The sequence below is a fragment of the Xenopus tropicalis genome, chromosome 5 (assembly GCF_000004195.4).
Source record: "Xenopus tropicalis strain Nigerian chromosome 5, UCB_Xtro_10.0, whole genome shotgun sequence".
NCBI classification, from domain to species: Eukaryota; Metazoa; Chordata; class Amphibia; order Anura; family Pipidae; genus Xenopus; species Xenopus tropicalis.
In genome coordinates, this window is record NC_030681.2 from 116,070,543 (window position 1) to 116,097,524 (window position 26,982).

Genomic DNA, 26,982 nt, shown 5'->3' on the forward strand with positions numbered 1-26,982 from the left:
GGAAACAGAATATGTTTTGAGCATAATATTCCCCAGCAATGGGGACATATTATTATCTGCACATATTTCATTCCCATTATTTGCCTGTAGCATAAATCATGGCGTGTGGTGCTGGATTTCTGAAATTTATGGAAAATATTTTCCCCATCAGTTTTTCCAAATGCAATAACTTTTGAACAAAGCATATCCCAAAAATGACAGCTGAGACCTGTGGAAAGGCATTGTTCCATACACAAGTAACACAATTAATCTGCATGTTCAAGTGATACTTTTGCTCTACTGTGAGCACACACTGTGATTTCATGCGGTTCTTCAGCACCATTTACTATTATTATATGTACTACTTTGAGTTTCTTTGTTCCCACAGTCTCCTTTCTGCATCCAAGTGTTTTTGTAACCTGACTTTTATCAAAAGTTGCAAATAGATTTTAACATTTATATTCTATTTTAATCAAATTTTAACTAGCCCATCTTTTATTGTCTATGGTTTTTGAATCACTTGCATTCATGTTTTGCCTATTATGGCTTGCAACTGAAAATGCTATCTTTTTCTTGGTGTCAGGCCAGTAAAATGACCTAGTAAAAGAGGTCAGAGTAGCAAATTTTACATAGCTTGCACTCCACTAGAACATATAAGGCAGTGGTTCTTAACCTTCCTAATGCCGCAAGCCCTTTAATACAGTTCCTCATGTTGTGTTGACCCCCAACTATAAAATTATTCCTAGAACCATCGGAAATATGTGTTTTCTGATGGTCTTAGGCGACCCCTGTGAAAGGGTCGTTCGACCCCCAAAGGGGTCCCGACCCACAGGTTGAGAACTGCTGATATAAGGGCTCATTTACAGCTGCAAAAATAGATACAGGGCATGTGTACTTGTGCCCAAAGACACACCTTGCACAGGTAAAACTGTCCCACAGTGAATCCATTCTGCTTACTGTTCTGTTACTGTTTTGTGCCTATTGAAACTCTGAAACTTTGGAGCTACTGCCACCTTCAAGCTGGTGATAATTTCAGGGTTCCCTTTGTGGTCTTCTTCAACAGGCGAGGCAGACTCAGTAACACCCAAAATATCATAGTAATGCTAGGGGTTGCCACCTTTTTTATAAGTATTAAACTGGTGTTCAGGTTGGGGGAGTATTTGGGGGTGTAACATGGGGAGGCAGGGCAATAACATTATAGGGTGGGGAAAAAGGCTAACTGGGTGGGGAAATGGGTGGGGTAAAGGCAAGTCTGGTCTTATAAGGGCAAATCTGTCAGCAGAAAGGGTGAGGGAGTCGCAGGGTTTTACAGATTTACAATGACATTCCCGGTAAATTTGTGCTTCTGGCCCCAGTCCTAGCTGGTGATTTCTGAGACGGGCCGGTCAAATACTGGCTGGGTGGTAACCCTAATTAACACTGAGCACTGAAAATGACACTCTCCAGAATCTTTATGTCAAAACATGCACTGATTATTGCATTCATTTTGATGCATCAGTTGCAATTGTATTGAAAGTGCTAATGCACTTGGGGAAAATGCTGGACTGCAAAAGAAAAAATTGCATCCAAAATCGCACTTTGCACCCTCCACTTAGGTTAAATCCTATAAACTCCTTCCACATGGCAATAACCATTGCCAATATTTGCAAATACAGTCATAGAATAAAATTAATTTAAAGTTAACCTCCCTCTATCTCCTGCCGGGCGAGGCACCCCTATAATCGTCTATAAACTCTCCACCAGGTGAGCCCCAGCCATAAAGTGTCTTTGTTTACTACAGTGTATTGCACCCTATACATACCTCCCAACATTTGAAAAATGAAAAGAGGGACAAAAAGTTTTGGTGCGCGTAGCGCGGCAATTTTTTGACCATGCCCACTTTGTGGCCACGCCCCAATTACCACATCCCATTTTTTGTAAAAATACTCCTTTTATATAGATGAAACGGCGGGATCAGACGCAAATTGTGCTATACCCTCATACTGTACTACCTAAGGAAAACAATATAGCAACTCCTACATTTAAATACAAATATAGAGAGAAGGCAGTCAGTTATAAGTGAGTTATAACTATCTACCAGTTTTGCCCCCCATACACAGGTGCCCCCCATACACAGGAGCCCCCCCATACACAGAAGCCCCGCCACACACAGTGTCCCCTATACACAGTAGCCCCCCATACACTGTAGCCCCCCATACACAGTGCCCCCATACACAGTGCCCCCCATACACAGTAGCCCCCCCATACACAGTGCCCCCTATACACAGTAGCCCCCATACACAGTGCCAGGGCCGGATTTGTTTTCGGCACGCCCCTAGGCCACCCCGTTGAACGGCCCGCACCCCCCCAATGCGCATGCGCAAATGAGCGAACAACCGCTCGTCTCCCTACCCCGCCCCCCCTGCTCGCCCGCGAGTGCGCATGCTCATACATTTAAAGCCCCATACGGAGCAGTGGGGAGAAGTTCCCACTGCTCCGTATTGAAAAAAACTTTAAAAATTCCATTGCGGCGGGGCTGCATGCTGCCCCTACTTTTCTGCCGCCCTAGGCCCGGGCCTTTGTGGCCTCTCCACAGGCGCAAACTTATAAAAGGGCCTGTCGTGCTGTATAAGGAGCCGCATAACGAGTAAAGCCGCCGGGGAAGTCTGAACGTCCGGCTCCAGCCAGCGCATCCTGCAATGTGGGACATTCATGGAACTATCTGGGACAGCGGGATGCGCCATGAAAAGCGGGACTGTCCCGCGAAAAGCGGTGTATGTGTCTGCTATATTTTATGAATGAGCGATACTTCCCCTGCATGCTGTGCTCTTCCAGAGATTCCCAGGAGTGAGAGATATATGTTAGGGGTGGGAAGGTGAAACTGCCCAGCACACAAATAAAGGCAGCAGCCTCTTCTGCCTGATAAAAGCCAGAGCCCCCTCAGCCCCTGACCCACTGAGCAGGAGAGGAAAGCAGCCAATGCCAATAGTTAACCCTTGCCTGTCACAAATGCTCCTCTCAGGACAATTAAACATCAAGGTAAGGCTGTGAGCTTGAGTGTAGCAGGGGAGATTGAAGAGTTAAGGGGGCGGGGCTTTATTCCCCGGAGCAGAGCAAGCACAGCAATCAATTAAATGGCAAACCTGAAAACCGGGACATCTAACAGTGAATCCGGGACAGCGGGAAGTGCCATAAATATCGGGACTGTCCCGCTGAAAGCGGACGGTTGGGAGGTAATACATTTTAGTATGCGACTTAACCGGAAATAATCCCCACATTCACCGATTTGCAGTTCAATTGCTCCCGGCAATGGGCGGACGAGGTTTCTAATAAAGCGCAAGTACTCTTACCCAGACACGTACCGTCACATCCAGCTCTGCGTTCACTATTCGAAACTAGACTATGGAGTTCCAAGCTTTTCCTATGATCCTTTTCAATCCGGCGTCCTGGGTAACTATGACAACGGACGAAGCACGCCCCTCCACTCGGACACATTGCACTGCGCATGCGTAATCTGGGCTTCGATTTTCCAAACGTGAAACTGAAACTGGTGACAGGCTGCTTGGCGCTCCCGGTTTAGTAAGAGATGTTGTAAAGCTTGCGTGCCTAAGGTTGCTGGGATACCAGGACAATGGAAGTCAAGCTGTGCTTGCTCTGCTTCGGGGAATAAAGCCCCGCCCCCTTAACTCTTCAATCTCCCCTGCTACACTCAAGCTCACAGCCTTACCTTGATGTTTAATTGTCCTGAGAGGAGCATTTGTGACAGGCAAGGGTTAACTATTGGCATTGGCTGCATTCCTCTCCTGCTCAGTGGGTCAGGGGCTGAGGGGGCTCTGGCTTTTATCAGGCAGAAGAGGCTGCTGCCTTTATTTGTGTGCTGGGCAGTTTCACCTTCCCACCCCTAACTTATATCTCTCACTCCTGGGAATCTCTGGAAGAGCACAGCATGCAGGGGAAGTATCGCTCATTCATAAAATATAGCAGACACATACACCGTTTTTCGCAGGACAGTCCCGCTTTTCATGGCGCATCCCGCTGTCCCAGATAGTTCCATGAATGTCCCACATTGTGGGATGCGCTGTCTGGAGCCGGACGTTCAGACTTCCCCGGCGGCTTTACTCGTTATGCGGCTCCTTATACAGCACGACAGGCCCTTTTATAAGGTTGCGCCTGTGGGTACGTGTGACATCATTGCGCACGGGCGCAACCATATAAAGGGCCTGTCGCCGCCACATAAGGAGAGGAGCCGCAGAAGAAGGAGGAGCTACTGTGGGGGGTAATGTGTATGGGGGCTACTGTGTATAGGGGGCACTGTGTATGGGGGGCTACTGTGTATAGGGGGCACTGTGCAGGCCCGGATTTGTGGAGAGGCCACAAAGGCCCGGGCCTAGGGCGGCAGAAAAGTAGGGGCGGCATGCCGCCCCGCCGCAATGGAATTTTTAAAGTTTTTTTCAATACGGAGCAGTGGGAACTTCTCCCCGTATGGGGCTTTAAATGTATGAGCATGCGCACTCGCGGGCGCGCAGGGGGGGCGGGGTAGGAAGACGAGCGGTTGTTCGCTCATTTGTGCATGCGCATTGGGGGGGCACGGGCCGTTTAACGGGGTGGCCTAGGGGCGTGCCGAAAACAAATCCGGCCCTGGCACTGTGTATGGGGGCTACTGTGTATAGGGGGCACTGTGTATGGGGGGATACTGTGTATAGGGGGCACTGTGTATGGGGGGGCTACTGTGTATGGGGGACACTGTGTGTGGCGGGGCTCCTGTGTATGGGGGGGCTCCTGTGTATGGGGGGCACCTGTGTATGGGGGGCAAAACTGGTAGATAGTTATAACTCACTTATAACTGACTGCCTTCTCTCTATATTTGTATTTTAATGTAGGAGTTGCTATATTGTTTTCCTTAGGTAGTACAGTATGAGGGTATAGCACATTTGCGTCTGATCCCGCCATTTCATCTATATAAAAGGAGTATTTTTACAAAAAATGGGGTGTGGTAATTGAGGCGTGGCCACAAAAGTGGGCGTGGTCAAAAAATTGCCGCGATACGCGCACCAAAACTTTTTGTCCCTCTTTTCATTTTTCTAATGTTGGGAGGTATGCACTACATTGCATGTTTTAAGAGACTATTTCTTGTTTTGATGGTCTGATCCAGTTACCTTCTACTAAGCACAATGTTTTCTGTATATGAACTGACAGTCATCCCTTAGATTGTAAGCTCCCCTTTGGCATACTCAAATTTTAAATATCATTAAAAAGGTGTTGGTACAATTAAAATAAAAGATCATAATACTCATGAACAAAAAATAAGTTGTAAATGGTTTTAAGTGGTGTCATGACACTGCTATTTGTAAAACAAAAACTGAGTAGGCAGGGGCATATTTATATATAGGCACCCAAAGACCTGTGCCTAGGGTGGCAGCTTTTTGCAATGGCTTTTCTTTTTTGAAAAAAAATTAAAAATCCCCCCAGGTGCCGCTGGAGAGTTCCTGCCGAAATCCGGTGACGGAGCTGGGGGGGAGGGGCTGACTAGTGGGTGCATTAGTTCCAGTGCCTAGGGTCGCATGAGACCTAAATACAGTAGTTTTGAGGGGAAGGCAAATATGATTAACACTTAAGATTTTTAAACAGGCATTGATGCTTTCATTATACAGCTTTTTATATCTGGGGGACAATCCCTTTAATGTTTTATATCTTTGAGTTATTAAAAAAATGTTCATGTGGCTTTCCCCACAAACTCTGTGCACCCATATCACATTCAAGAGAGAAAAGATCCTACAGGCCCAGTGCTTCACCAAAAAAAAAGAGTCCTAAGGTTTGCTCAATGGAGGGAGCAGCAATGAATCTCTCAAGTTATTGCTTCTCCGGTCTGTTAGGGCTCGTACTAACAAGTTTTTTTTATGCATTTGACGCAGGTTTGAGCACACTCATGGACACTTGATGGACACTCATAATTCAATAGACCAGAGGGTTGCGTATGGAACCGACAAACATACTTAGCTGTGTTTAAACAACAAGTAGCCGCTCCTGCGCATTATACAAGTCGCTGTTACGTTTAGTAACCATAACTGGATTTTAGAAATAACGGCGACTAATCTGTCTTTGCCGTTAATCAGCTGCCTTTTGCTCCATTGTTTCAGGCAAGAACAAGAAGTGCAGCAAATATAAAGACCCAGACAGAAACTGCTTTTACTAGCAATTACATTTACAAATAACTACTGTATGTGCTGTGAAGTATTATATTTGGAAATTGGGAAAAAAAATATTTTTTTATTATGCAAAAAAAACTTTTTTAGTGGTGTTCCCCTTTACACTAAAAAGTAGAAAAAGAGGAAGGAGAGGAGATGCAGTATCATCATCATTTTTTTTTTATAGCGCCAGCAAGTTTTAGAGCACTTTAATTGCAGCAATAGGGATGAATACACTGGACAAAATAGGAAGACTGGCTTTTATAACCATTTTCCTGGTCTATGCATAGTCCCTAGATGATATAATAGATAATGTTCCTTGCAGGCTAGCAGTACAGCAGGACATGAAGATCTGCTCTGTCCTCTGTTTCTGGAAGAGGTGACTAACCTTGATGATCCCTGATGAGGCCATCACACCACCTGGTTTTTCTATTTTCAGGCAAGATCATGATGAGAAGGCATGCTTTAATTCCCAGGGAGGCTGGACTGTTGTCTTCATTTGAGGAAGTTCACTTTCGTATTAACATTTAGTATGTTATATATCAACCCTCTTGAAGCAACTTTTTAAATGGCTTAATTATTTATTTTGTATGTTTTAGCTTTCCTATTTTGGCTGTTTCAACCCTACAGCTAAAAATGTGGCTCTGTGTGCACCTAACATTAATTAGAGTAAGAGTTACAGAAGTCAGTAGCACTAAACATTGTATTTGATTATGCACAGTCCAGTGGGCTTCTGTGAAAGAAGTTCTATTTTACAAGTTAGGACAGAAAATACATTTTTTTGTTGGTTTGTTTTGTTCTGGTCACTTAAAGCTCCTTTTCCACCTCACCTGTTTGATTGTTTTTGCTGAAGTGAACAATTGCCAAAAGCTATTTTTAAGGTGAACAACCCCTTAGCACTGAGGCAAAACTGTGTCCTTGACAGAAGAGAGGCCACTGATAGAAGAGAGGCTACACTTTAAATACTTGAAAATGCTTACCCTATACCCTGGACTGGTGCTCCTGTTGGAAAAAACAGCACTAGCCCAGGGTAGCTGCGAGAGAGCGACCCTCTGCCTTCTTTTGTCTTCAAGCCACTTGCGCATGCGCAGTAGAGTGAAAAGCCAAACTTTAACAAGGAAATTGGCATCTTCACCCTACTGCACATGCGCCGGCCCTGGGATTTGGAAGAATGAAGAAAGAAGGAAGACAATCGCCGTCTCTAAGCTACCCCGGGCTGGTGGGTTTTCTCCTAACAGGAGCACCAGCCGGGGCTATAAGGTAAGCGATTACAATTAATGGTGGGTGCCTAAGATTTTGGCACCCCCCAGTGATTGTACCTTTCCTTCTCCTTTAGCAATTTCTATGCAGGTTTGGAGGTCTCAAGCTCAGTAGACAAAAAGCAAATCAACAGACTTTATGCTCCAGGTTTCCAGGCTGGATATCCTGAAAAAACTGAAAAATGGTAACCCTTTTTTTAGTGCTAAAAGTTGCAGAAATAAACCCAATTTTAGCAAATTTAAGGCATTCTTGGAAACGAGTTTATTCCAATTTTAAAATAAAAAAATTACAAATGTTAGAGTTTCCAACAACTCTGTATGATGGGCCACAGAACTTCACTACTTTAAAGGAGAAGGAAAGGCTAAGTCACTTGGGTGCCATGTGTTAGGCCCCCCCAAGTGACTTTAATCACTTACCCTTTACATTTCCTTCTCCTTTAAGAGCTCAAAGATCATGCTGGTCCCTGAGAAACTCAAGATCTTCTGCATAAAAAATACAGACCCATTTCTTTATCCTCATTTATCAACTTTAACAACAAAATCATTTCAAATTCTCTGGACCCATTTTATTTTACCTGCTGCCCTAACATACAGCCATATGAAAATGTTTGGGAACCCCTCTTAATTCTTTGGAGTTTTGTTTATCATTGACTGAGCTTTCAAAGTAGCAACTTCATTTTAATATAACATGCCTTATGGAAACAGTGGTATTTCAGCAGTGACATAAGTTTGGATTAACAGAAAATATGCAATATGCATCATAAATTTGGGCACAGCCTCTAGATGCCTCCTATATCCTTTGATGAGTGTCTGGATTCTGGATGGTGGTATTTTTAACCATTCATCCATACAAAATCTCTCCTATTCAGTTAAATTTGATAGCTGCCGAGCATGGACATTCTGCTTCAAATTATCCCATAGATTTTCGATGATATTTAAGTTAGGGGACTGTGATGGCCATTCCAGAATACTTCTCCTTCTGCATAAATGCCTTTGTAGATTTCAAACTGTGTCATTGTCTTGTTGGAATATCCAACCCCTACATAACTTCAACTTTGTGACTAATGCTTGAATATTATCCTGAAGAGTTTGTTAAAATTGGGTCCCTGAACTAGCCACACAGCCCCACAGCATGATGGAACCTTCACCAATTTGACAGTAGGTAGCAGGTCTTTTTCTTGGAATGTGGTGTTCTTCTTCAACCATGCAAAGCGCTTTTTGTTTTTCCCTAAAAACTAAAAGCAATTTGTTCCAGACTGTGGCTTGTCTAAATGAGCTTTTGCATACAACAAGCAACTCAGTTTGTGGTGTGAGTGCAGAACGGGCTTCTTTGTCATCACCCTGCCATACAGATGTTCTTTGTGCAAATTGAGCTGAATTTTAGAACGATGTACAGATACACCATCTGCAGCAAGATGTTCTTGCAGGTCTTTGGAGGTGATCTTTGTGTTGTCTGTAACCATCCTCACAATCCTCCGCATGTGCCGCTCCTGTATTTTTCTTGGCCTGCCAGATCTGGGTTTTACAGCAACTGTGCATGTGGCATTACATTACATTCCTTACAGTTGAAGCTGACAGTTTAAACCTCTGAGATCACTTTTGTAGCTTTCCCCTAAACCATGATACTGAACAGTCTGTTTTCAGATCTTTTGAGAGTTGCTTAGAGGATCCCATGCTGTCACTCTTCAGGGGAGAGTCACACAGAAGCACAACTTGCAACTGGCCACCTTAAATACCTTTTCTCATGATTTAGATTGTAAGCTCTACGGGGCAGGGACCTCCTTCCTACTGTGTCTCATACCACATGGCACTTATATATATATATATTTATTTATTGTATTTATTTATTATATCACTTGTCCTCCCGGTGTGTAATTTTGTATTCTGTAAGACTGTACAGCGCTGCGTACCCTTGTGGCGTTTTATAAATAAAGTTATACATACATACATACATGATTGGACACACCTGCCTATGAAATTCAAGGCTTAATGAGCTAATCCAACAAATTTGGTGTTGCCAGTAATCAGTATTGAGCAGTTATATGCATTCAAATGAGCAAAATTACAAGGGAGCCAGTTTTTCACATTTGATTTAATTTCATACAACTAAATACTGCTTCACTAAAAATCTCTGTTCAGAAAACACCCCAGTACTAAGATGTTCCTGGGAAATTAAAGACATACCACTGTTATCGTTTTTGTTGAAAGTGGAGTAAATTATTATGCAGGCTGAGAGGGGTTCCCAAACTTTTTCATATGACTGTATCTACAGAACAGTCACTCTAGTATTCCATTCCTCTCTTCTACTTTGAAAAGCCAAACACATATATAATCATAGTTCTGTCCTCAGCACTATAAGTCCTCCTAAATTTAACAAAAAACTTGCAAATCTGACCAATTTATTTTGCAATTAGCTCTAAACTTCCTCACCAACAGCCCACAGACTGTAAAGATGTGAAGGCACACTTTCCATTAACACAGCTACATGCCAGGAATGCTGCCTGCTATTTCTTTGTACATGCATGACTGCTCATCCCCTGTCAATAAGTGCCGGACCAAATGAAATTTGTGCTGAAGGCCAAGCACGAGAACATATCACCCCCCTGCCCCTTTGCTTCTTCTCTTGCCAGTTGTTTGCTCACCACCCATCTGTTGCTCCATAGGAAGCCTCAGTTACCTACCCCTAGTTCCAGCCTTGCATAGAACTCATCCCGGACAATGAAGAAATATCATACATACTAATATAAGACATCCTTCAATACAGTAAAACAATAATCTCGTTCTCAACACCTCAAATATAAAGGAAATAGTCACTGATTTTAACTTGAACTCCAGTCAATATGAACTACTAGTTGGAGATGAGATGACTGATCTGGTTAAAGAGACATTTTACCCCCATGTTCAACTTTGGTTTTACTTCCTGGTCCTAATGAGCAAAGTCAAACCAGCAGCCCAGTCTTAAGCCTCTGTATAATGATCTGCTCTTATCTAAAAAGATAGACTGTAATTGTATTTATGCAAAGGGCTTAGGAAGTAGAATGTGGCTTTAGTTTCATTTTTAAATTTAGCCCTGTTCAGTGTGAAAAACAACAAAAATGAGCTTGTTCCCACTTCAGAGAATAGGCAAAAGCATGTTCAGTACATGTACTTTTAACCTCATCACATATGTAGGCCTACACATCTCCAACTGAAGGTGCTCACCAAGAAAGTGCTTACTATGCATGTATATCTTTATTTATAAAGCGCTACTTATGTACGCCCTAGAGCTTACTATTACAAATCAATGATCAAAAGTCATCTCCAGCAACATAATGGTTTGGTAGTATAGTGCCACACAGTAGGAAAAGAGTCTACTTCAAAACTGAAGAGCAAATCATTGATACTATCATAGCGACGTAGGCAGTTTTGCAGCCTTGTAGCATTTGGCTCCTGGTTCAATTCGAGCCGAGAACTAACGTGGGTTTCCTCCAGTTGTTCTTGTTTGCTCCCATTTTTTAAAAAAAATTCATGCTGATTAATTGGTTATTAATAAAATCCAGCTTAATCTTCCTTTCTCTTTTCCTTAGCTGATGTCCCCTGGGCAACTGGCCTTTCACAAAAGGCACATAGATTCCTTTTGTTGTGACATACAGAGCTCTGCATGATTTATTTAGGATGATTCAGGATATTTGACACATTCAGGATATCTGACATAAAACTTGTAGGGTTCTGTCAGACCCTAGGGGATTCTGTGTGAAATTTTTGGGTTTGGTGAGCCTCAGTAGCAGTAGCTGTTACAGTCCGCACAAAAACACCAAAATAGGCCTATTCAAAAAGCAACTTTTATACAAAAATTTGTGTACAAGTTGGTGTGAAATACCTGTACTGTATATGGCATATTTATCAATTTCAGTTGTAGTCATGACCATGCAACTTTTTTCTACTGCATACACCCAAAGAATATACATGTGCTTGCAGATTTGCCTATATAAGTGCATATAAATACAATGCTGCCACAATGTGCTTGCTTTTATGCATTTCAGTGTTTTACAGCCCCCAAAATAAATTTTTAAAAAAAAGCTTAAAATGCAAGGAATTACTCACTTTACAATGTTTTAATGAGCTCTAGCCTATTCAAAAAGTAGTAAAAATGCATGTCAAACTCATGAATCTTGCACCCTATAATCACTCTATACTTCTAGGCCCTTCTAGAGAGTAAATATTCCACCAGGTCTCAGGCACAGAAAGAGTTAAAGGATATTCTAAGATATGCTGAGAAGCTGGAGCTGTTGGTGGTGGGGTGAATAAGATTTCCCTGTAAGTGACTAACACTGTCTCCTCCAGTACAGAACTGTTTGCCACGTTCACAAGATGTGACAGGCAGCAGGATCAATCTGTTAATCATCCTTCCAGAGGAAAGACTGCCTTGAGTAAGAATTCCTGGAGTTAGGAGTCATTGGATCAGTCCTGTATCTAGCCACACCACCAGCACTGTACAGGGAATTCATGTGATTATAGAAATACAGTATAACTGAATAGCTAGAAGACTGGTGGCACAGAAAATGTAACATAGTAGGGAATGAGAATATGATGAGTATATTGGAGGCTTGATGCCTAGATTTATTTATTTTGTTTAAATAAATTGCACAATTTGTTGCCATGGTAAACATTTGAACACAAAAACAGTCCATTATTAGTCTTATTAACATTTTACATACATTTTTTAAAATATTTTTTCTCATAATGGTTTGTATTTTTTTATGTTTTGCTGAACAATTACATTCTCTACTTTGGACTCTTTTTCTTCTTTGAAAGATTTTTACACTGTGTGACTGCTGAGTGTGTGACTGCCTTACTGCCAGCTGCCTAGCAACACACTTCCCATAGAAGAGAATGGAACCTGGAACTGTAGACTCTACGATGCTTCTCCTTGTGTGTGTGTAGCATGTTTTTTATATGGACTGGCTGTATTGGTTTGCTGAATTTCAGAAAGAGGGAGACAGTCTCCTGGTGAGGGCTACTTAGCCTCATGGGAGAGGGAGAGAGAAAGAGAGACACACACCAGTGGAGTAGAAGTGAAAATTGTGGAGAAAGTATGAGACACACCCGGGGCAGTAAAGTTCTTGAATAGAAAGAAACACCTGGGGGAGAACAAGGATCTCATGAACAGAGATGCAACAGGCACACCTGTTATCACCTGGTTTGGGGCAGTGAGACTCATGGAGATAGAAACACACCTGTGCGAGACAGTGGGACCTGTGGTGGGAGGGAGAAAGACACCTGGGGGGCAGTGATATGGATAGACACATGTGGCTGCAATGGAGAACTTTAGAGAGAGACACACAGTGGTGGGCTGACAATCAGAGAAAGAAAAGAGAGTGCATAAAATGCATCTACCTGTACTCTATAAAAAGTTCAGGCATACAACTAGTTTTATAGTTGGTAAAATTTTTGAAATGCAATTTTTTGCAGTGCAATCCTAACTTATTATAGGAAGCCATGTATACAGTATATTTAATTATGCCAATTTTCCAATAAATTTAGTAGGCAAAGTTACGTATATGTACTTGGTTATTTTGATTTACAGTTCAGATTTAGGGCTCATCCTCACATCACGTAAGGGCCAAACCCAGGTGGAACACAACATGCTGCCAGTTCCCCCCCACAAAGTTATCCAAACCCTCTCTCAGTTTTGTTTCATTGTGAAGTCCTTCTGCTTTTCAGATAACAAATCACTATGACTATGGAAAGCAGAGGGTCTTCTCAAAATCCATCACTAAACAATGTAACAAGGTGAGGGAGGGGTTGAATTATAAGTTGAATTATGTCATGCTCAGGCTTGTTGGGAAATGGTTCATCAGAGTAACATGGCTATTTTCAATCTGTGTAATCATTGTTTAGGCACCTTTTCTACATAAGCTTAACTAAATGAACTCATGTTCTGAACTGATTTTAGAGGGCAATCTGGGGCATAGGGGGAGATTTGTCAAAAAATAATTTTCTAATGTTCAAGTTTTTTCCGAATGCAAAACAACACAAGAACTGGAAAATCTTGAATGTGTGTTTCTTTAATAAACTCAAAAACTTGATTGGTTAAAAACATGAAGAAACAACAGGAACATAGTGAAATCACATTCTACCCTTCATTTTTAATGAGCCAAATTTCAAATCAACCCCATTGATTTCTACATGAACGTGCCAGCTTTTAGAAGCTGAATGTTTTTGTTAAAGATTTTTGCACTTAATAAAGCGCCAAATTAAATTATTAAATGCCCTATATATGCAAATCAGTAAAGCTCCATGGGCAGAAGACCTGATGCCAACATATTTTACTGGAATGTCTAAATAAGAACATGACTGTAAACTAGGGATGCACCGAACACACCCTGACGGATTCTGTCATATGCTAATTAGGCTTTGGAAGGGTTAACAAAAATTTTCCCCCCACTACCAATTAACCCTTCCGAATGCTAATTTATGCTAATTAGGATTCGGATTCAGTTTGGCCGGGACTGTGGATTTGGCCGAAACCGAATCCTTCAAAAAAAGGCTGGATTCGGCCCGAACCGAATCCGGGATTCGGTGCATCCCTACTGTAAACACATGGAATAAATTGTCTATATTTTCACTTAACAATATGTACTTACACAAGCAAATATACCCAGAATTTGCAGCAAACAGTTTTTACAGCAGAAAATAAGGATTAAAAGAATATGCCTCACTCCTGACAAAACAGTACACATAAAATCTAAAAAGATACCTGGTGCTTTACATACAGCCATATTTCATTTGATATAATGCTGCTCGTATATGCAGTGCTATACATCTGTGAACTTCTTAATAGTATATGTGTTAGTTGTGTAAGTTGTTGATAAGTTGTGTAAGAAACAGCACTGAAATACACCAAGTTTCAACATTTAATGCCATAGTACATTGTGTAAATTCACGTGTTTTAATAAAGTTGAGTCATGATTTTGTGTGAATGTGGAGAAAAGGCAAACATTCTGCTGTAAAAAGAGGGCTCAGCTTTGTGCAAACTGGCTTGTTGAGCATCACCGCTTTTACACAGCCTTTTACAACATGTTTTACACCAGAATAATTGTCATTTGAAATTGGCCCTTTGACTTCAATAGATTACGCCAAGTTTAAAATGTTGTAAAACAATTACATCATTTTAGGCAGTTATAAAAAAAAAAAAAACACCTCTACACAAATACACAAGTTAGTTCTTTTTAAAGGAGAAGTAAAGGTAAAAACTAAGTAAGCTTTATCAGAAAGGTCTATGTAAATACAGCCACAAGCACTCACAGAAAAGCTGCACTGAGTCCTCTATCAAAAGAAACACAGGATTTCTTGTCTTCTTTTTTTGTAAACATGTAAACATGTACTTCCTCTCTCAGAAAAATCCTTCATTCCTGTGGCCAGAGTCTGGGCAGCTTTCTCCTCTCTCCCTTCTCCTGCTCCCCTCCTCCCATATGAATTCATAAAGCTCACTCCCTCCACCAGAATGTGTAATCTGAGCTTCCAGCCTCTAGAGCTGCAAGCAGGAAGCTATGAAGACAAAGCTAAAATGGCAGCTGCAACCTTAAACAAACAGAGAAAGGTTCTAGGGCTCTTTACTCAGGTATGACAATGCTTTCTGCATAATAAATATAGCGTTCTAGGTGGCACTAATGTGGCAAATCTATTGGCAGTAAAATGCCAAAATGACTTTCCTTCTCCTTTAATGGACTCTTTCTGCGATCAGTATGCATGCCTTTAAGTTATGTGTAAGGACAACAAACAGAGCTTTTAAAATACCCTCTGTATGTTACACCAACTTTACAATGTTTATTCGGCCTAAAACAATTTGCACACCTTTATAAATATGCCCTCTGGTGTCCTTTTAATCCAGGACAAATGAGGATTCATGAGATAACCTTGGCTGAAGGGCAGGTAAGGAGCTTCAATTAAATTTCAGTAGAATCCTGCTTTATCTTCTGTGGGACTGCTCATTAAAATTCCAGGAGTATCTTTAATAGATACAGCTGCAAAGACCAAGCACCTGCTCAAACACAACAAGGAAATGCCTAGTCGCATAGAGAAATTAACTACTGGGATAAATTCTGAATGAAAGATATATAATAAATGTTCAGGTATCTTAAAAGTGAAATAAAGAATAATATTAAGACTGAAACAACAGGCCCTACACTAGCTTTTAATACACAAGCTACGCACTACTGTCCAGGGTGCCCTTCTAGGTCTATAACTAAGCCTTCCTTCGCCACTTATTGAGCCTTGCTAATAGAGTCCTTGAACCAATTAATTCCATTTTATCACATTTTCCCTCAAATAAGTTTGTTGAGTATAGTCATTAAGGGGCACATTTACTAATCCACGAACATCCGAAAAGCGTCCGAATGCGTTTTTTTCGTAATGATCGGTAATTAGCGACTTTTTCGCAAATTGTCACGACTTTTTCGTAGCGTTACGACTTGCGCGAATTGTCGCAACTTTTTCATAGCCATCGCGCCGAGTACGCAAGTTTCGGATTCATTCAAGCTTCGGTATCGTGACTTTCCTTGGGCCAGGTTGGAGCTGCAGAGTGCTATTGAGTCCTATGGGAGGCTTCCAAAATCATGCTAAGTCTGAAAGTTTTGCCCGCAGTTTACGAGCGCTCAATACGAAAAAGTCGCAACAAGATACGAGCAAATCGTAACGGCTACGAAAAAGTTGCGTCAATTTACGAAAAAAACGTAACGGCGACGGAAAAATCACAAAAAATACGAAAAAGTCGCAAAATGTTCGTTTTCCAATCGGAATTTTATTTTAGTAAATCAGCCCCTAAGTGTCTGTAGTCGCACCAATATACCCAGAGTGGTGACCTCTAAACAAACAGGATTTTTTATTACTTTGCATAAATCAGCAGCAGAAATTTGCCATTTTCCGAAGTAGGGGGTCAAGAAAATAGTATGTTGTGTTAGGAGTTTAAGAGAATACCAGCATACCATGTTCTATTCTGCATCCAGGGCCAGTCATAAAGGAGCAGTTCAGTGTAAAAATGACAATGGGTAAAATAGATAGAATGCCGAAAATAAAAAATGTTTTTAATATAGTTAGTTAAGCAAAAATGTAATCTATAAAGGCTGGAGTGAGCAGATGGCCATAACACTACTTCCTCCTTTACAGCTCTCTAAGCTGTTAGTAACCAATCAGTGATTTGAGGGGGGGTGGGCATATGGGAAATAACTGTTCGGTTTTGCATTTGAAGCTGACCTGCATGCTAACAAACTAACTGAACAGTTATGTCCAATGTGGCCCTCTCTAAAGTCACTGACTAGCTAAGAGGTTAGAGAGCTGAAAGCAGGAAGTAGTGTTTTGGCTATTATGCTAGACATCTGCTCACTCCAGCCTTTATAGATTACATTTTTGAACTTGATTTTTACTCTTTGATAAATATACTCTTAATTTCCTATGCAATTAATAAGCATACGTCAAAGACCTGTTGTGGGATTATGGGCTATTGTTTTGAAGTCAAATCTTACTGCTGGTAATACATTGTGACATATCTGCTTGCTTCTAACGAGCTAGGAAAATATGTAATCTCAAAGGCCTTGTCATTTATTTCTGACAGGACCTCTTTTTATAATCAGAGCAAGCTGCTTCTGCTTAGCAAGCTTGGACTTGGGTAAACCCTTTCAAGCTGCCTGAGTGACTGATAAGAAGAAAGGCTTTGCTCTGTTCTGAAACCGCCTGGAATGCTGAGCTGACAAATGGAAACAATTAGACCAGGGTTGAGAATTCCCTTTACAGTTTAGTTTTTCAACCATATATATATTTTCCAGGAAATAACTCTATTCTATTGGTAAATAATTGGTTAATAAATGCAAGAACTTGCATCACAAACAAAACACCTAAGTCATAAACAAGACAAATACTGTTTGCAATTCCTGAAATCTTTGGTATCTGTATGGTGTGATGCATGGGAAATTGTCAATACAAGGGTATTCTGTTCATTATTATCTATCCCAGATAGAAATATGCAGATATGGAGACCACAGCTAAAGGTGGCCATACTCAGGCCAATAAAAGCTGATGATGAACGGAGTCAGCAGCTTATTGGCCCATGTATAAGGCCCGCAGATGGGCCTATGAAACCTATATCTGTCCGAAAATCGTTTGGGCAGGTTTAAAAATACCATTGTAGTGAGGAACATGGGTTCATGCAGTCAGGGCCGCCATCAGGGGGGACAGTTGTCCCGGGCCCAGGCGATTGTGTCGCTTTAAAGGGGGCCCGGCCATGATACAGTTTTTAAGCACAGGTCCCCTTTTAAGAATTACGGGCCCTCGGGTCATTGGTGGTCAGCGGGTAATTCGATAGGTGCACCCCATGTGTACGTGTGATGTCAGTACGCATGGGGCGCAACCTTATAAAAAAGTGGATGCAGCAGGGGGAGCCGCATACATATATGAATCTAAATAGTGGGAGGGGCCCCGTGATTTCTGGCGGCCCTGCATGCAGTCCTCATCCCAATGCCCTGCACCAAATCAATGTGATCTGATCATTGAGCCCAAGTAAAATATCAGCTTTAGTTACCTCCAGAAATCCTAGTTGCCTCTATCAAAGACTATGATAAACTAGTACAAACAGATGTATGGAGAGAGCAAAATTTTAATTTGATCCACCTAGCCTCTAAGGGATTTAACTTCAAAACTAATAATAACAATTTTCTCAGCAACTGTCCTATATGTGACTATCATCAAACAAATACATGCCATGTACTATGGGAATGTTCAGTGGTCAAAGGTTTTTTGGGTATGATATTGAGCTTTCAAATATTAACAACTGTGGCAGAAACAGCCTGAGAATAGGGAGGTTCACTGTGGGCAGTAATACAAATCAGTGATTGACTTTTCGGCCAGCTGTAGGTAGAACAATGAACACAACTCAATTGGTTGCCATGGGTTACTGCCCACAGGCAAATTTGCCCAGTGTTGATAAATGACCCCCACACGTAGGGAGGGTCACAGTGTCATGCTGGAGGCTGCTGAAGTCACAATGCCATTATATGTTGGGGGGGTCACTATGCCACTTGCTTGACAAAGTGCAGAAATACCATGCTTATTACTTGAAAGACATTCTTCTGGGGGCACGTGCTGCATATGGGGGGGGAAAAGTCTTTGTTTCAACAGTGAGCTATTGCCTCTAGCACTGGATTGTCAAACTCAGCTCTGACCAAATGAAGCTGGTGAAAACTCAGAGCTGCTTTATTTCTTAGGCTGGCGACTAAACCAGTATATAACGGGTTAAAGGAGAAGGAAAGGCTAATAAAGAGTTAATCTCAAGCTGCAGGCATACCTTCAGTTGTCTCAATAGTGCCCTTAAGTCTCCTCATATTTCGCCTGTTCAGATGATCAGAAGCCAAACAGGAAGAAAAAACGCTGAGCTGTGTAAAGAAGATTCCCAGAATGCATCGCTCCTGCACGGCACGAAGACCAGCTACTCAGGAAGTGCATGCGCATTTACCTTATGCTGTGAGCGCGCTTTCCCATCTCACAAGCATGAGAGCTCGGGTAGAGTAGGTTGCGCTCGTGTCTAGGGGAGGGAGAAGGTTTGCGCATGAGCATTAACTTACGCGGGGCCATGTTGGACTAATTTAAATGTCCAACATGGCGGCCACAATAGATGCAAACGAGCGCTCAGAACCAACAGCGAGTCCCCGAAAAGTACCTGCAAAAAAAGGTGGAAAAATGTAGCGGTCAGCTACAGGTACATGTGGCCTATCTATGTATAGGGTCGACTTTTAAACCCTTTCCTTCTCCTTTAACAAACCTTTCTATGCCTTTCTAGAATTAACGCTTACATTTGCACAGATGCATGCAGTAATTAAACTCTGCATCTTTCTGCCTTTTCACTTCATTTATTTGTAAATCAAACTACTAAAAATATTGTCACAACACTTAAAGTGATTGCTGTGCAATATGAAATGCCCCTTAGAGGTGATTTTAACCCTTTCACTGCCAGCCATTTTGGACAAAGCGGAACTTCTACTGCCAGACAGTTTTTGAACATTTTGCACTGTTTCACTTTAGGGGCCTTTCCTCGGGGGGACTTTTAGTTTACCCAGGAAAACAATATATCGTTTTTTTCAGGACAACCTAAGCTTTTAAAATATGGTAGAATTTTTGTGTAATTCCAATTTTGTAGCAAGATATAGGCTTCTAGATGTCTAAAAAATGAAAAAAAATAATATTTTCCATAATATAAACACATATACCAGAAACAAAAAATATTTTATGCATGAAAATACACCTGATTTGGAAAGTCCCATGTCTCCTGAACGTGCCAATACCAAATATATATAGTTCTATGGAGATTTCTCACTTGTATAGGTCAAAACCCTCCAGCAGTACCCTACCAAATTTCCAAAGCACTGCTCCAGAAAGCTGCATACTTTATATTTTAAGGCCAAAAATTCCGTTATCACAGAAAATTTTACATTTTTAGAAAGAACAGATTCTGGGGAATCCAGAATAGGTAGAACTGTCTGTCTGCTCCAAACTACCAAGTCGCAATGCTTTCCTAAAGTTATTCGTTTTTATCAAAATTTGTAAAAAATTTTAAAAATCACTTCAAAGCTTCCAGTCTATAGTATCTTAACTCCTAAAGGTCATAAAGTAACCAAATAAAACACCCTAAATATGAACGCCAGGGGTCCACTGAACAGTTTGATGCCCAATATGTATAGGTTTAGCTAAGTATGTGGCATGTAGGGGCCCCAATGGGAACATACCCCCATATGTACTGTCATTTCTGTCATTTCAGCTTCTGCAAAATCAACACATTTACATCATTATATGTGGGATAATGCTAGTAAAATGTACATTCATCCCAGAAAGTCATATATTTTTGGAAAGTACACATTCCCCCGAATCTAAAATGGGTACCCATGTCTTTCTACTCCAAAGTACCAAGCCACAAAGCTTTCCTAAAGTTGGAAATTTTGATAACATTTCCAAAAATCCACTCAAAGCTTCCAGTTTCCAGCATCTTATCTCCCACATAGCATTAGGTACCAAGATAAAACACCCTGAATATGAACGCCAGGGGCCCACTGAACAGTTTGATGCCCAATATGTATAGGTTTACCTAAGAATGTGGCATGTAGGGGCCCCAATGTGAACATATCCCCATATGATCTATCATTTCTGTCATTTCAGCTTCTGCAAAATCAACACATTTACATCATTATATGTGGGATAATGCTAGTAAAAAGTACATTCACCCCAGAAAGTCATATATTTTTGGAAAGTACACATTCCCCCGAATCTAAAATGGGTACCCATGTCTTTCTACTCCAAAGTACCAAGCCATAAAGCTTTCCTAAGTTTGACGATTTTTATGGCATTTCCAAAAATCACCTCAAAACTTCCACTATGCAGCAACTTATTTTCTACAGGTCATTAGGTACCAAGACAAACCTCCCTAAATATGAACCCCAGAGGTCTACTGAACAGTTTGATGCCCACTGTACATAGGTTTATCAAAGCACATGGCACTTAGAGACCCCCAAATATACCTTGTGCACACTAATTTCATGGCTTATCTTTACCCAATTCATAAACATACTGCAGTTTTATGAGGGGTAGAAGCTGCAGAAATGTAGGGTGACCCCTAAAAACCATATATTTTTGGAAAGTACACATTCTGACAAATCCAACAAGGGTAAAGAGTCCTTTCTACACCAAAGTACCAATCTGCAAAGCTTTCCTAAAGTTAGTGGTTTTTATGACTTTTCAGAAAATTGCATAAAAATGTTGCAATTTGCCGCATTTATCTCACACAATTTCTTGCGTACAAAGGCAAGTCACCCCAAATAGGAACACCAAAGGCCTACTGAACAGTTTGATGCCCAATATGCATAGATATACCAAAGTCTGTGGTGTGTACTGAACCCAAAATGAAAATAGCCCATATGGATTTCTCGTCTGCCAACTCAGCTTTTGCACACAGAGCCCCCTGACAGCGTATTATGTGCAGTAACACCCCCTAACTACACAGAGAACCCCAGAAAACCATAAATTTTTGGAAAGTACACATTCTGACAAATCCAACAAGGGTAAAGAGTCTTTTCTACACCAAAGTACCAAGCCACAAAGCTTTCCTAAAGTTAGTGGTTTTTATGAGTTTTCAGAAAATTGCATAAAAATGTTGCAGTTTGCCGCATTTATCTCACACAATTTCTTGCGTACAAAGGCAAGTCACCCCAAATAGGAACACCAAAGGCCTACTGAACAGTTTGATGCCCAATATGCATAGATATACCAAAGTCTGTGGTGTGTACTGACCCCAAAATGAAAATAGCGCATAAGGATTTCTCGCCTGCCAGCTCAGCTTTTGCACACAGAGCCCCCTGTCAGCGTATTATGTGCCGAAACTTCCCCTAACTATACAGAGACCCCCACAAAACCATATATTTTTGGAAAGTACACATTCTGACAAATCCAACAAGGGTAAAGAGTCCTTTCTACACCAAAGTGCCAATCTGCAAAGCTTTACTAAAGTTAGTGGTTTTTATGACATTTCAGAAAATCGCATAAAAATGTTGCAGTTTGACACATTTATCTCACACAATTTCTTGCGTACAAAGGCAAGTCACCCCAAATAGGAACACCAGAGGCCTACTGAACAGTTTGATACCCAGTATGCATAGATATACCAAAGTCTGCGGTATGTTCTGACCCCAAAATGAAAATAGCACATAAGGATTTCTCGTCTGCCAACTCAGCTTTTGCACACAGAGCCCCCTGTCAGTGTATTATGTGCAGTAACCCCCCCCTAACTATACACAGACCCCCAGAAAACCATATATTTTTGGAAAGTACACATTCTGATGAATTCAAAATAGGTAAAGTTATTTTTGTACACCAAAGTTACACATGGCAAAGCTACGCTAAAAACAGGTCAGGAATACTAATATGGGGATAAAAATGTAATAAAACCACAAAAATTTTAGGTACTACGACGTTGGCAGGAAACTGCTTTTTTTAAAACGACGTAGTACCTACGGTCTTGGCATGGAAAGGGATAAAGCACAATGCAGAACCGAAAAAGCAATGAAACACAAAAGCAATGAACAAATGAAATCAATAATATAAAACTGATCAGTGATGTGTGTAAAGGCTAAAAAGTAAAAAATATGTATGTGTGCACACTTGCAAAGAAGTGATAGGGTGTATAGGTGTGTATATGTGTGTGTAAGTGTATGTAAGTGTAAAAAAAAAAAAAATGGAAACTGCAAAAAAAATGACAATTAGTGTAAATGGTGTAATGTGTGTGTAATAGTGCAAAAATTGTACCTGGGGCAGATCTCAAAGGCAGGCAGGCAGATCTCTGTGCTGGAGGGTCGCAGGGGGCTGCAGGCAGGTCCAGGAGGCTCCAAGAGTGAAGGGGGCGGCGCCAGAGGGGGGATTTTTATACCCCACGCAGCAGGCACGTCTTGATGACGTCGCTGCGACTTGGGGTCAGTCTGGGGGCGATCGAAGGAGGGAGAGGACCATCAGCGTCGGTATGCTTGTTGCCTAGGGGGTTGTGGGGCTGGCAGCACGTCTCTGCACTCGCATTGATCGGCGAGTGCAGAGAACGCGCTGGCTGAATGTAAAACGTAGCTCCTACGTGCTGGGCACTTAGCGACTTATTTTGTCAGCACGTAGGAGCTACGGTCTTGGCAGCCAAAGGGTTAAATATATTTAAAAGCTAAAAAATGGGTAGTGGCAAGGGCAGCAAAGCTGGAGTGAGAGGGTGATATATGGGAACCAACTCCTATCACTTCTACAAGCTGTATGTAATGGCCTCCAGCACCCTCTGTCCTACAAGCAGTGTATACATTTCCTCCAGCCAATGGTTGTCATGGCAACCAGTGTGTTGCTAACCTGAGAAATAAACACTTGCTGTTTTGTTTTCTTCACTTAACACAGAGAAAGGGGCGGTCGTTTCTCTAGAAGAGAGGGCCTCCAATTATAAGTGCTTACTGTTTCCCTCACATAAATGATATTCCCTGAAAAGGCTTTAAAGCCCATCGTTCAAGAATACAAAGTTACCTTAAACCAGTGGTTCCCAACCTTTTTAGCAACAAGGGCTGGTTTCAAGCAGGACAATTTTTCCAAGGACCAGCGGGGGGGCGTTGCAATAAAACTATTCAGTGAATAATATATAATTATTACATATATAATGTAAATGTAATTATTTTATTTAAAAAAATGATGTGTCATTATTTACACAACGCATTCATTTGCATACGGATGCCGTTCCGTTCCCCACATCATAGATACATTCAAAATGGAAGCAGCACACAGATTATCTTCAATGCAAAAAGTGCATTAAAGGAGAATCAAATCACATATGCAAAATTTAAGGTACCCTTTATCAAGCCTTAAATAATGTAACTAACCCAGTAGATTACATTTAAAGGGATACACAGAAAATTACATCACCATCAGTTACTATAGTGACCAACATCTCATCAATGGATATACAGCACAAAAATAGGAACTCTCAAGCAATATATACTAAAAGTTAATTCATACAAAAATTACAAAAACAAAACTAAATCATAATCTCTATTTAATCCTATAGGATTTAAGGGCTCTGGCACACGGGGAGATTAGTCGCCTGCGGCAAAACTCCCTGTTCGCGGGCGACTAATCTCTAAATCGCGCCGCCGCGTGTGCCATCCCGCCGACGACTTACATGTTCGCCGGTGGGATGGCAGGGGAAGGCAACTCGGGGAGATTAGTCGCCCGCGAACAGGGAGTTTTGCCGCGGGCGACTAATCTCCCCGTGTGCCAGAGCCCTAAGAGTTTAAATGTGTTGCTCCACCAAACCTCTCTCTGTTTAAGGCTAAATTCTCTACCCCCTCCCCTTTAAAAGTAAAACAATGAATGAATACCAAACCAACAGATTATATTATGTTAAGTGACCTATTAAAGAAACTCGCCAAACTGAAATATATATATCAGTAAATATTGCCCTTTTACATCCTTTCTCTTGATCCACCATTTAATGATGGGCTGTGTGCTCCCTCACATGACAGGAAATAATGTTTCAAATTCCTAGGAAATAATGCAGCTCTAACTGAGCTGCGACAAATCTCCCTTGTTGTGGGCGACTAATCTCCCCGATATGACATCCCACCGGTGGAAATGTAAATCTTGGTGGGATGGCATACGCAGCGGCGCGATCGCAAAGTTGCCTCTCGAGTGATTTACACAGTCAGGATTTATATAGAAAGAGCAGCTCATTTGCTCCATCCAGGAGAGAGAGTAAAGGAGTAGTCTCTTAACAGGCTTAAGGTGCCCATACACGGGCCGACTATAGCTGCCGATATCGGTCCCTTGGACCGATTCGGCAGCTAATCGGCCCGTGTATGGGCAGAACAGAGCTGCCTGGCCGACCGATATCTGGCCTGAAATTGGCCAGATCTCGATCGGCCAGGTTAGAAAATCCGGTCGGATCGGGGACCGCATCGGCTCGTTGATGCGGTCCCCGAACCGACTGCCCCATAAGCTCAAATGTAATCCGATCGTTTGGCCCCAGGGCCAAACGATCGGATTATTTTTTTTTAAAGCAGCTTCCTACCCGATATCGCCCACCCGTAGGTGGGGATATCGGGTGAAGATCCACTCGCTTGGCGACATCGCCAAGCGAGCGGATCTTATGGTGTATGGGCACCTTAACTTGCCTTAGATTAGGGACACAGAAGTGCTAGGGATATAGGCCAGCAATTAACCCTGCCCTTACCTCTACTAAGAGAAGGGATTAACCGGTGAGCTGCCTCCTACCATTCTGTTGGCTGTCATATCCTACCCATACCTCTTTATGAGAAGGAATAAACAGAAGGCACCATACTTCATCTGCTTGATTTGTTTTAACATCATTTGTGCTATTGAATACCTGTTACCTCATCTGAGTGAGTATTGATATCCCTGCATTTATAATCTGGTCTTGGACAAATAAACAGTTCCTTTGTTTTGCAAGAGCTCCTGGCATCCATTATCTATTCTTAAATCTGCATTTACATCTAATACACTACACAGTGGCAGTGGTGGGGTATAGTTCAACAACATCCTCCAGTAGTTTCTCCCATATAGCGGAGGCCCATCCTGATGTATGAGAGTCGCATGTAACCAATGATCTACTCCTAGCCTGGTTTTGGTTCAATCTAGCCTAAAATAGTGTTACATACATATATAGATATCGTCCCATATGATTTAATCTGCCTATAATAACGTGGAGGGAAACACAAAAACATACAAACACTTGGTTAACAGGACCCTGGCAATAGTAACCAGTACACTACAGCCCCATCCCTCCTTGAATCATTTCCTCGGCTACAAAGCACCCCGCAGCCTTCCTGCACTGAGCCTCCCTAACCCTAGCTGCCTCCCTAACCCTAGCTGCCTCCCTAACCCTAGCTGCCTCCCTAACCCTAGCTGCCTTTATCACTGACCAACTCGCAGCCCCCGCCCCCAGCAGCTGCTAAACTAAACTTCCACAACATTAACTGTCACTTCTTCGTGAGGGAGAGTTCCTTTAACCCTTTGCTGCATGCAGTATGAGAGCGAGTTACACGCACAGCTCTGTCCCAAGCCTGAGAACAACAACCCAACTGTGTCCCACAAATAGCAAGTGTGCGTGGCTCGGTTAGTGCACTCCACCACACGCATAGCGTGACTACTAGCCCAGAGCCGCTCAATGACTCGCCAGAGCTCCACCCTCCGATCACCTGCTGTTCTCTCCTCTTCCCCCAAGCACAGGAAAAGGGCTCAAAGGGCAGCTGTGAGGCAGCACGAAATGCATGCAGTGTGCAGCCGGGACAGCCTGCCTTATCACGCAAGCCCAAGCACAGAGACACGATGCGTGCAAAGCGCTCAGCCCAGTGGTGGGAGGGCTCCATTCAGCACACGAACATAACATGTGGGCTTCTCACTGAGCCTGCTGATTATCAAACTGCCGGCATGTTCCCGGTATCGGCACAGTGGGCTGGGCGCGTCTCAGTCTACGTCAAGGAGAGGGACTTCTATAGGCATCTTGTGCGGGGTTAGTCGTGAGCCGCTCATCACAAGCAGACGTACAGACGACGTATACACACACTGAACTGCTAAAGATATGACTCATGGCAATGGGAAAGCCAGTCAAGCAGGGTGGTGGTCCTGTCACAGTTTCTAATCATTAAATTTTAGCTTGATGTTATATTGTGGCCTGTCTGTTAGCAAGAAAAGTAAAGTAAAAGTAAATCAATTTTTTACTGATTAAATATGTGTAAACCAGGTTGTGAGAGAATTTAGGGCAGCACATCCCCCTCTAGGTGGCTGGGCACCCTCACTGTTCACCACAAAAATGCGTCGGGGGCCCTGTTGCATACTCTGCACCCAGGCCTGGGGATGTCTAGTTACACGACTGCCTGTGTCTGTAGTTGCGAAGCACAGAGCATGTGGATTGTGCCTGTTTTTGCAGTTTGCACCCTCTCCCCACCATGTAAATGAGCCCTAGGGGTTTACTAGGCCTCTGCCCTACCATTTGGACATTGAAATTCAAACACAATGCTAATGTGATTGGTACA

At 42.2% G+C, this 26,982-nt stretch overlaps 1 protein-coding gene across 3 annotated transcripts in view; it reads right to left on the minus strand.

The window, feature by feature from the left end:
* Positions 1 to 26,575, minus strand: part of lekr1 (leucine, glutamate and lysine rich 1) — a 93,062-nt gene extending 66,487 nt beyond the window's left edge. The window contains exon 1 of one of the 3 annotated variants that reach the window (XM_018094379.2): positions 26,146 to 26,575. In XM_018094379.2, the coding sequence (XP_017949868.1) occupies positions 26,146 to 26,336 (191 nt within the window). In that variant the 5' untranslated portion in view covers positions 26,337 to 26,575. Of the gene's footprint in view, positions 1 to 3,308; positions 3,563 to 26,145 lie in introns of those variants that run through there. The other 2 variants (XM_004914441.4, XM_004914440.4) reach the window with 2 other exon arrangements.
* Between the last annotated feature and the right edge of the window lie 407 nt (positions 26,576 to 26,982).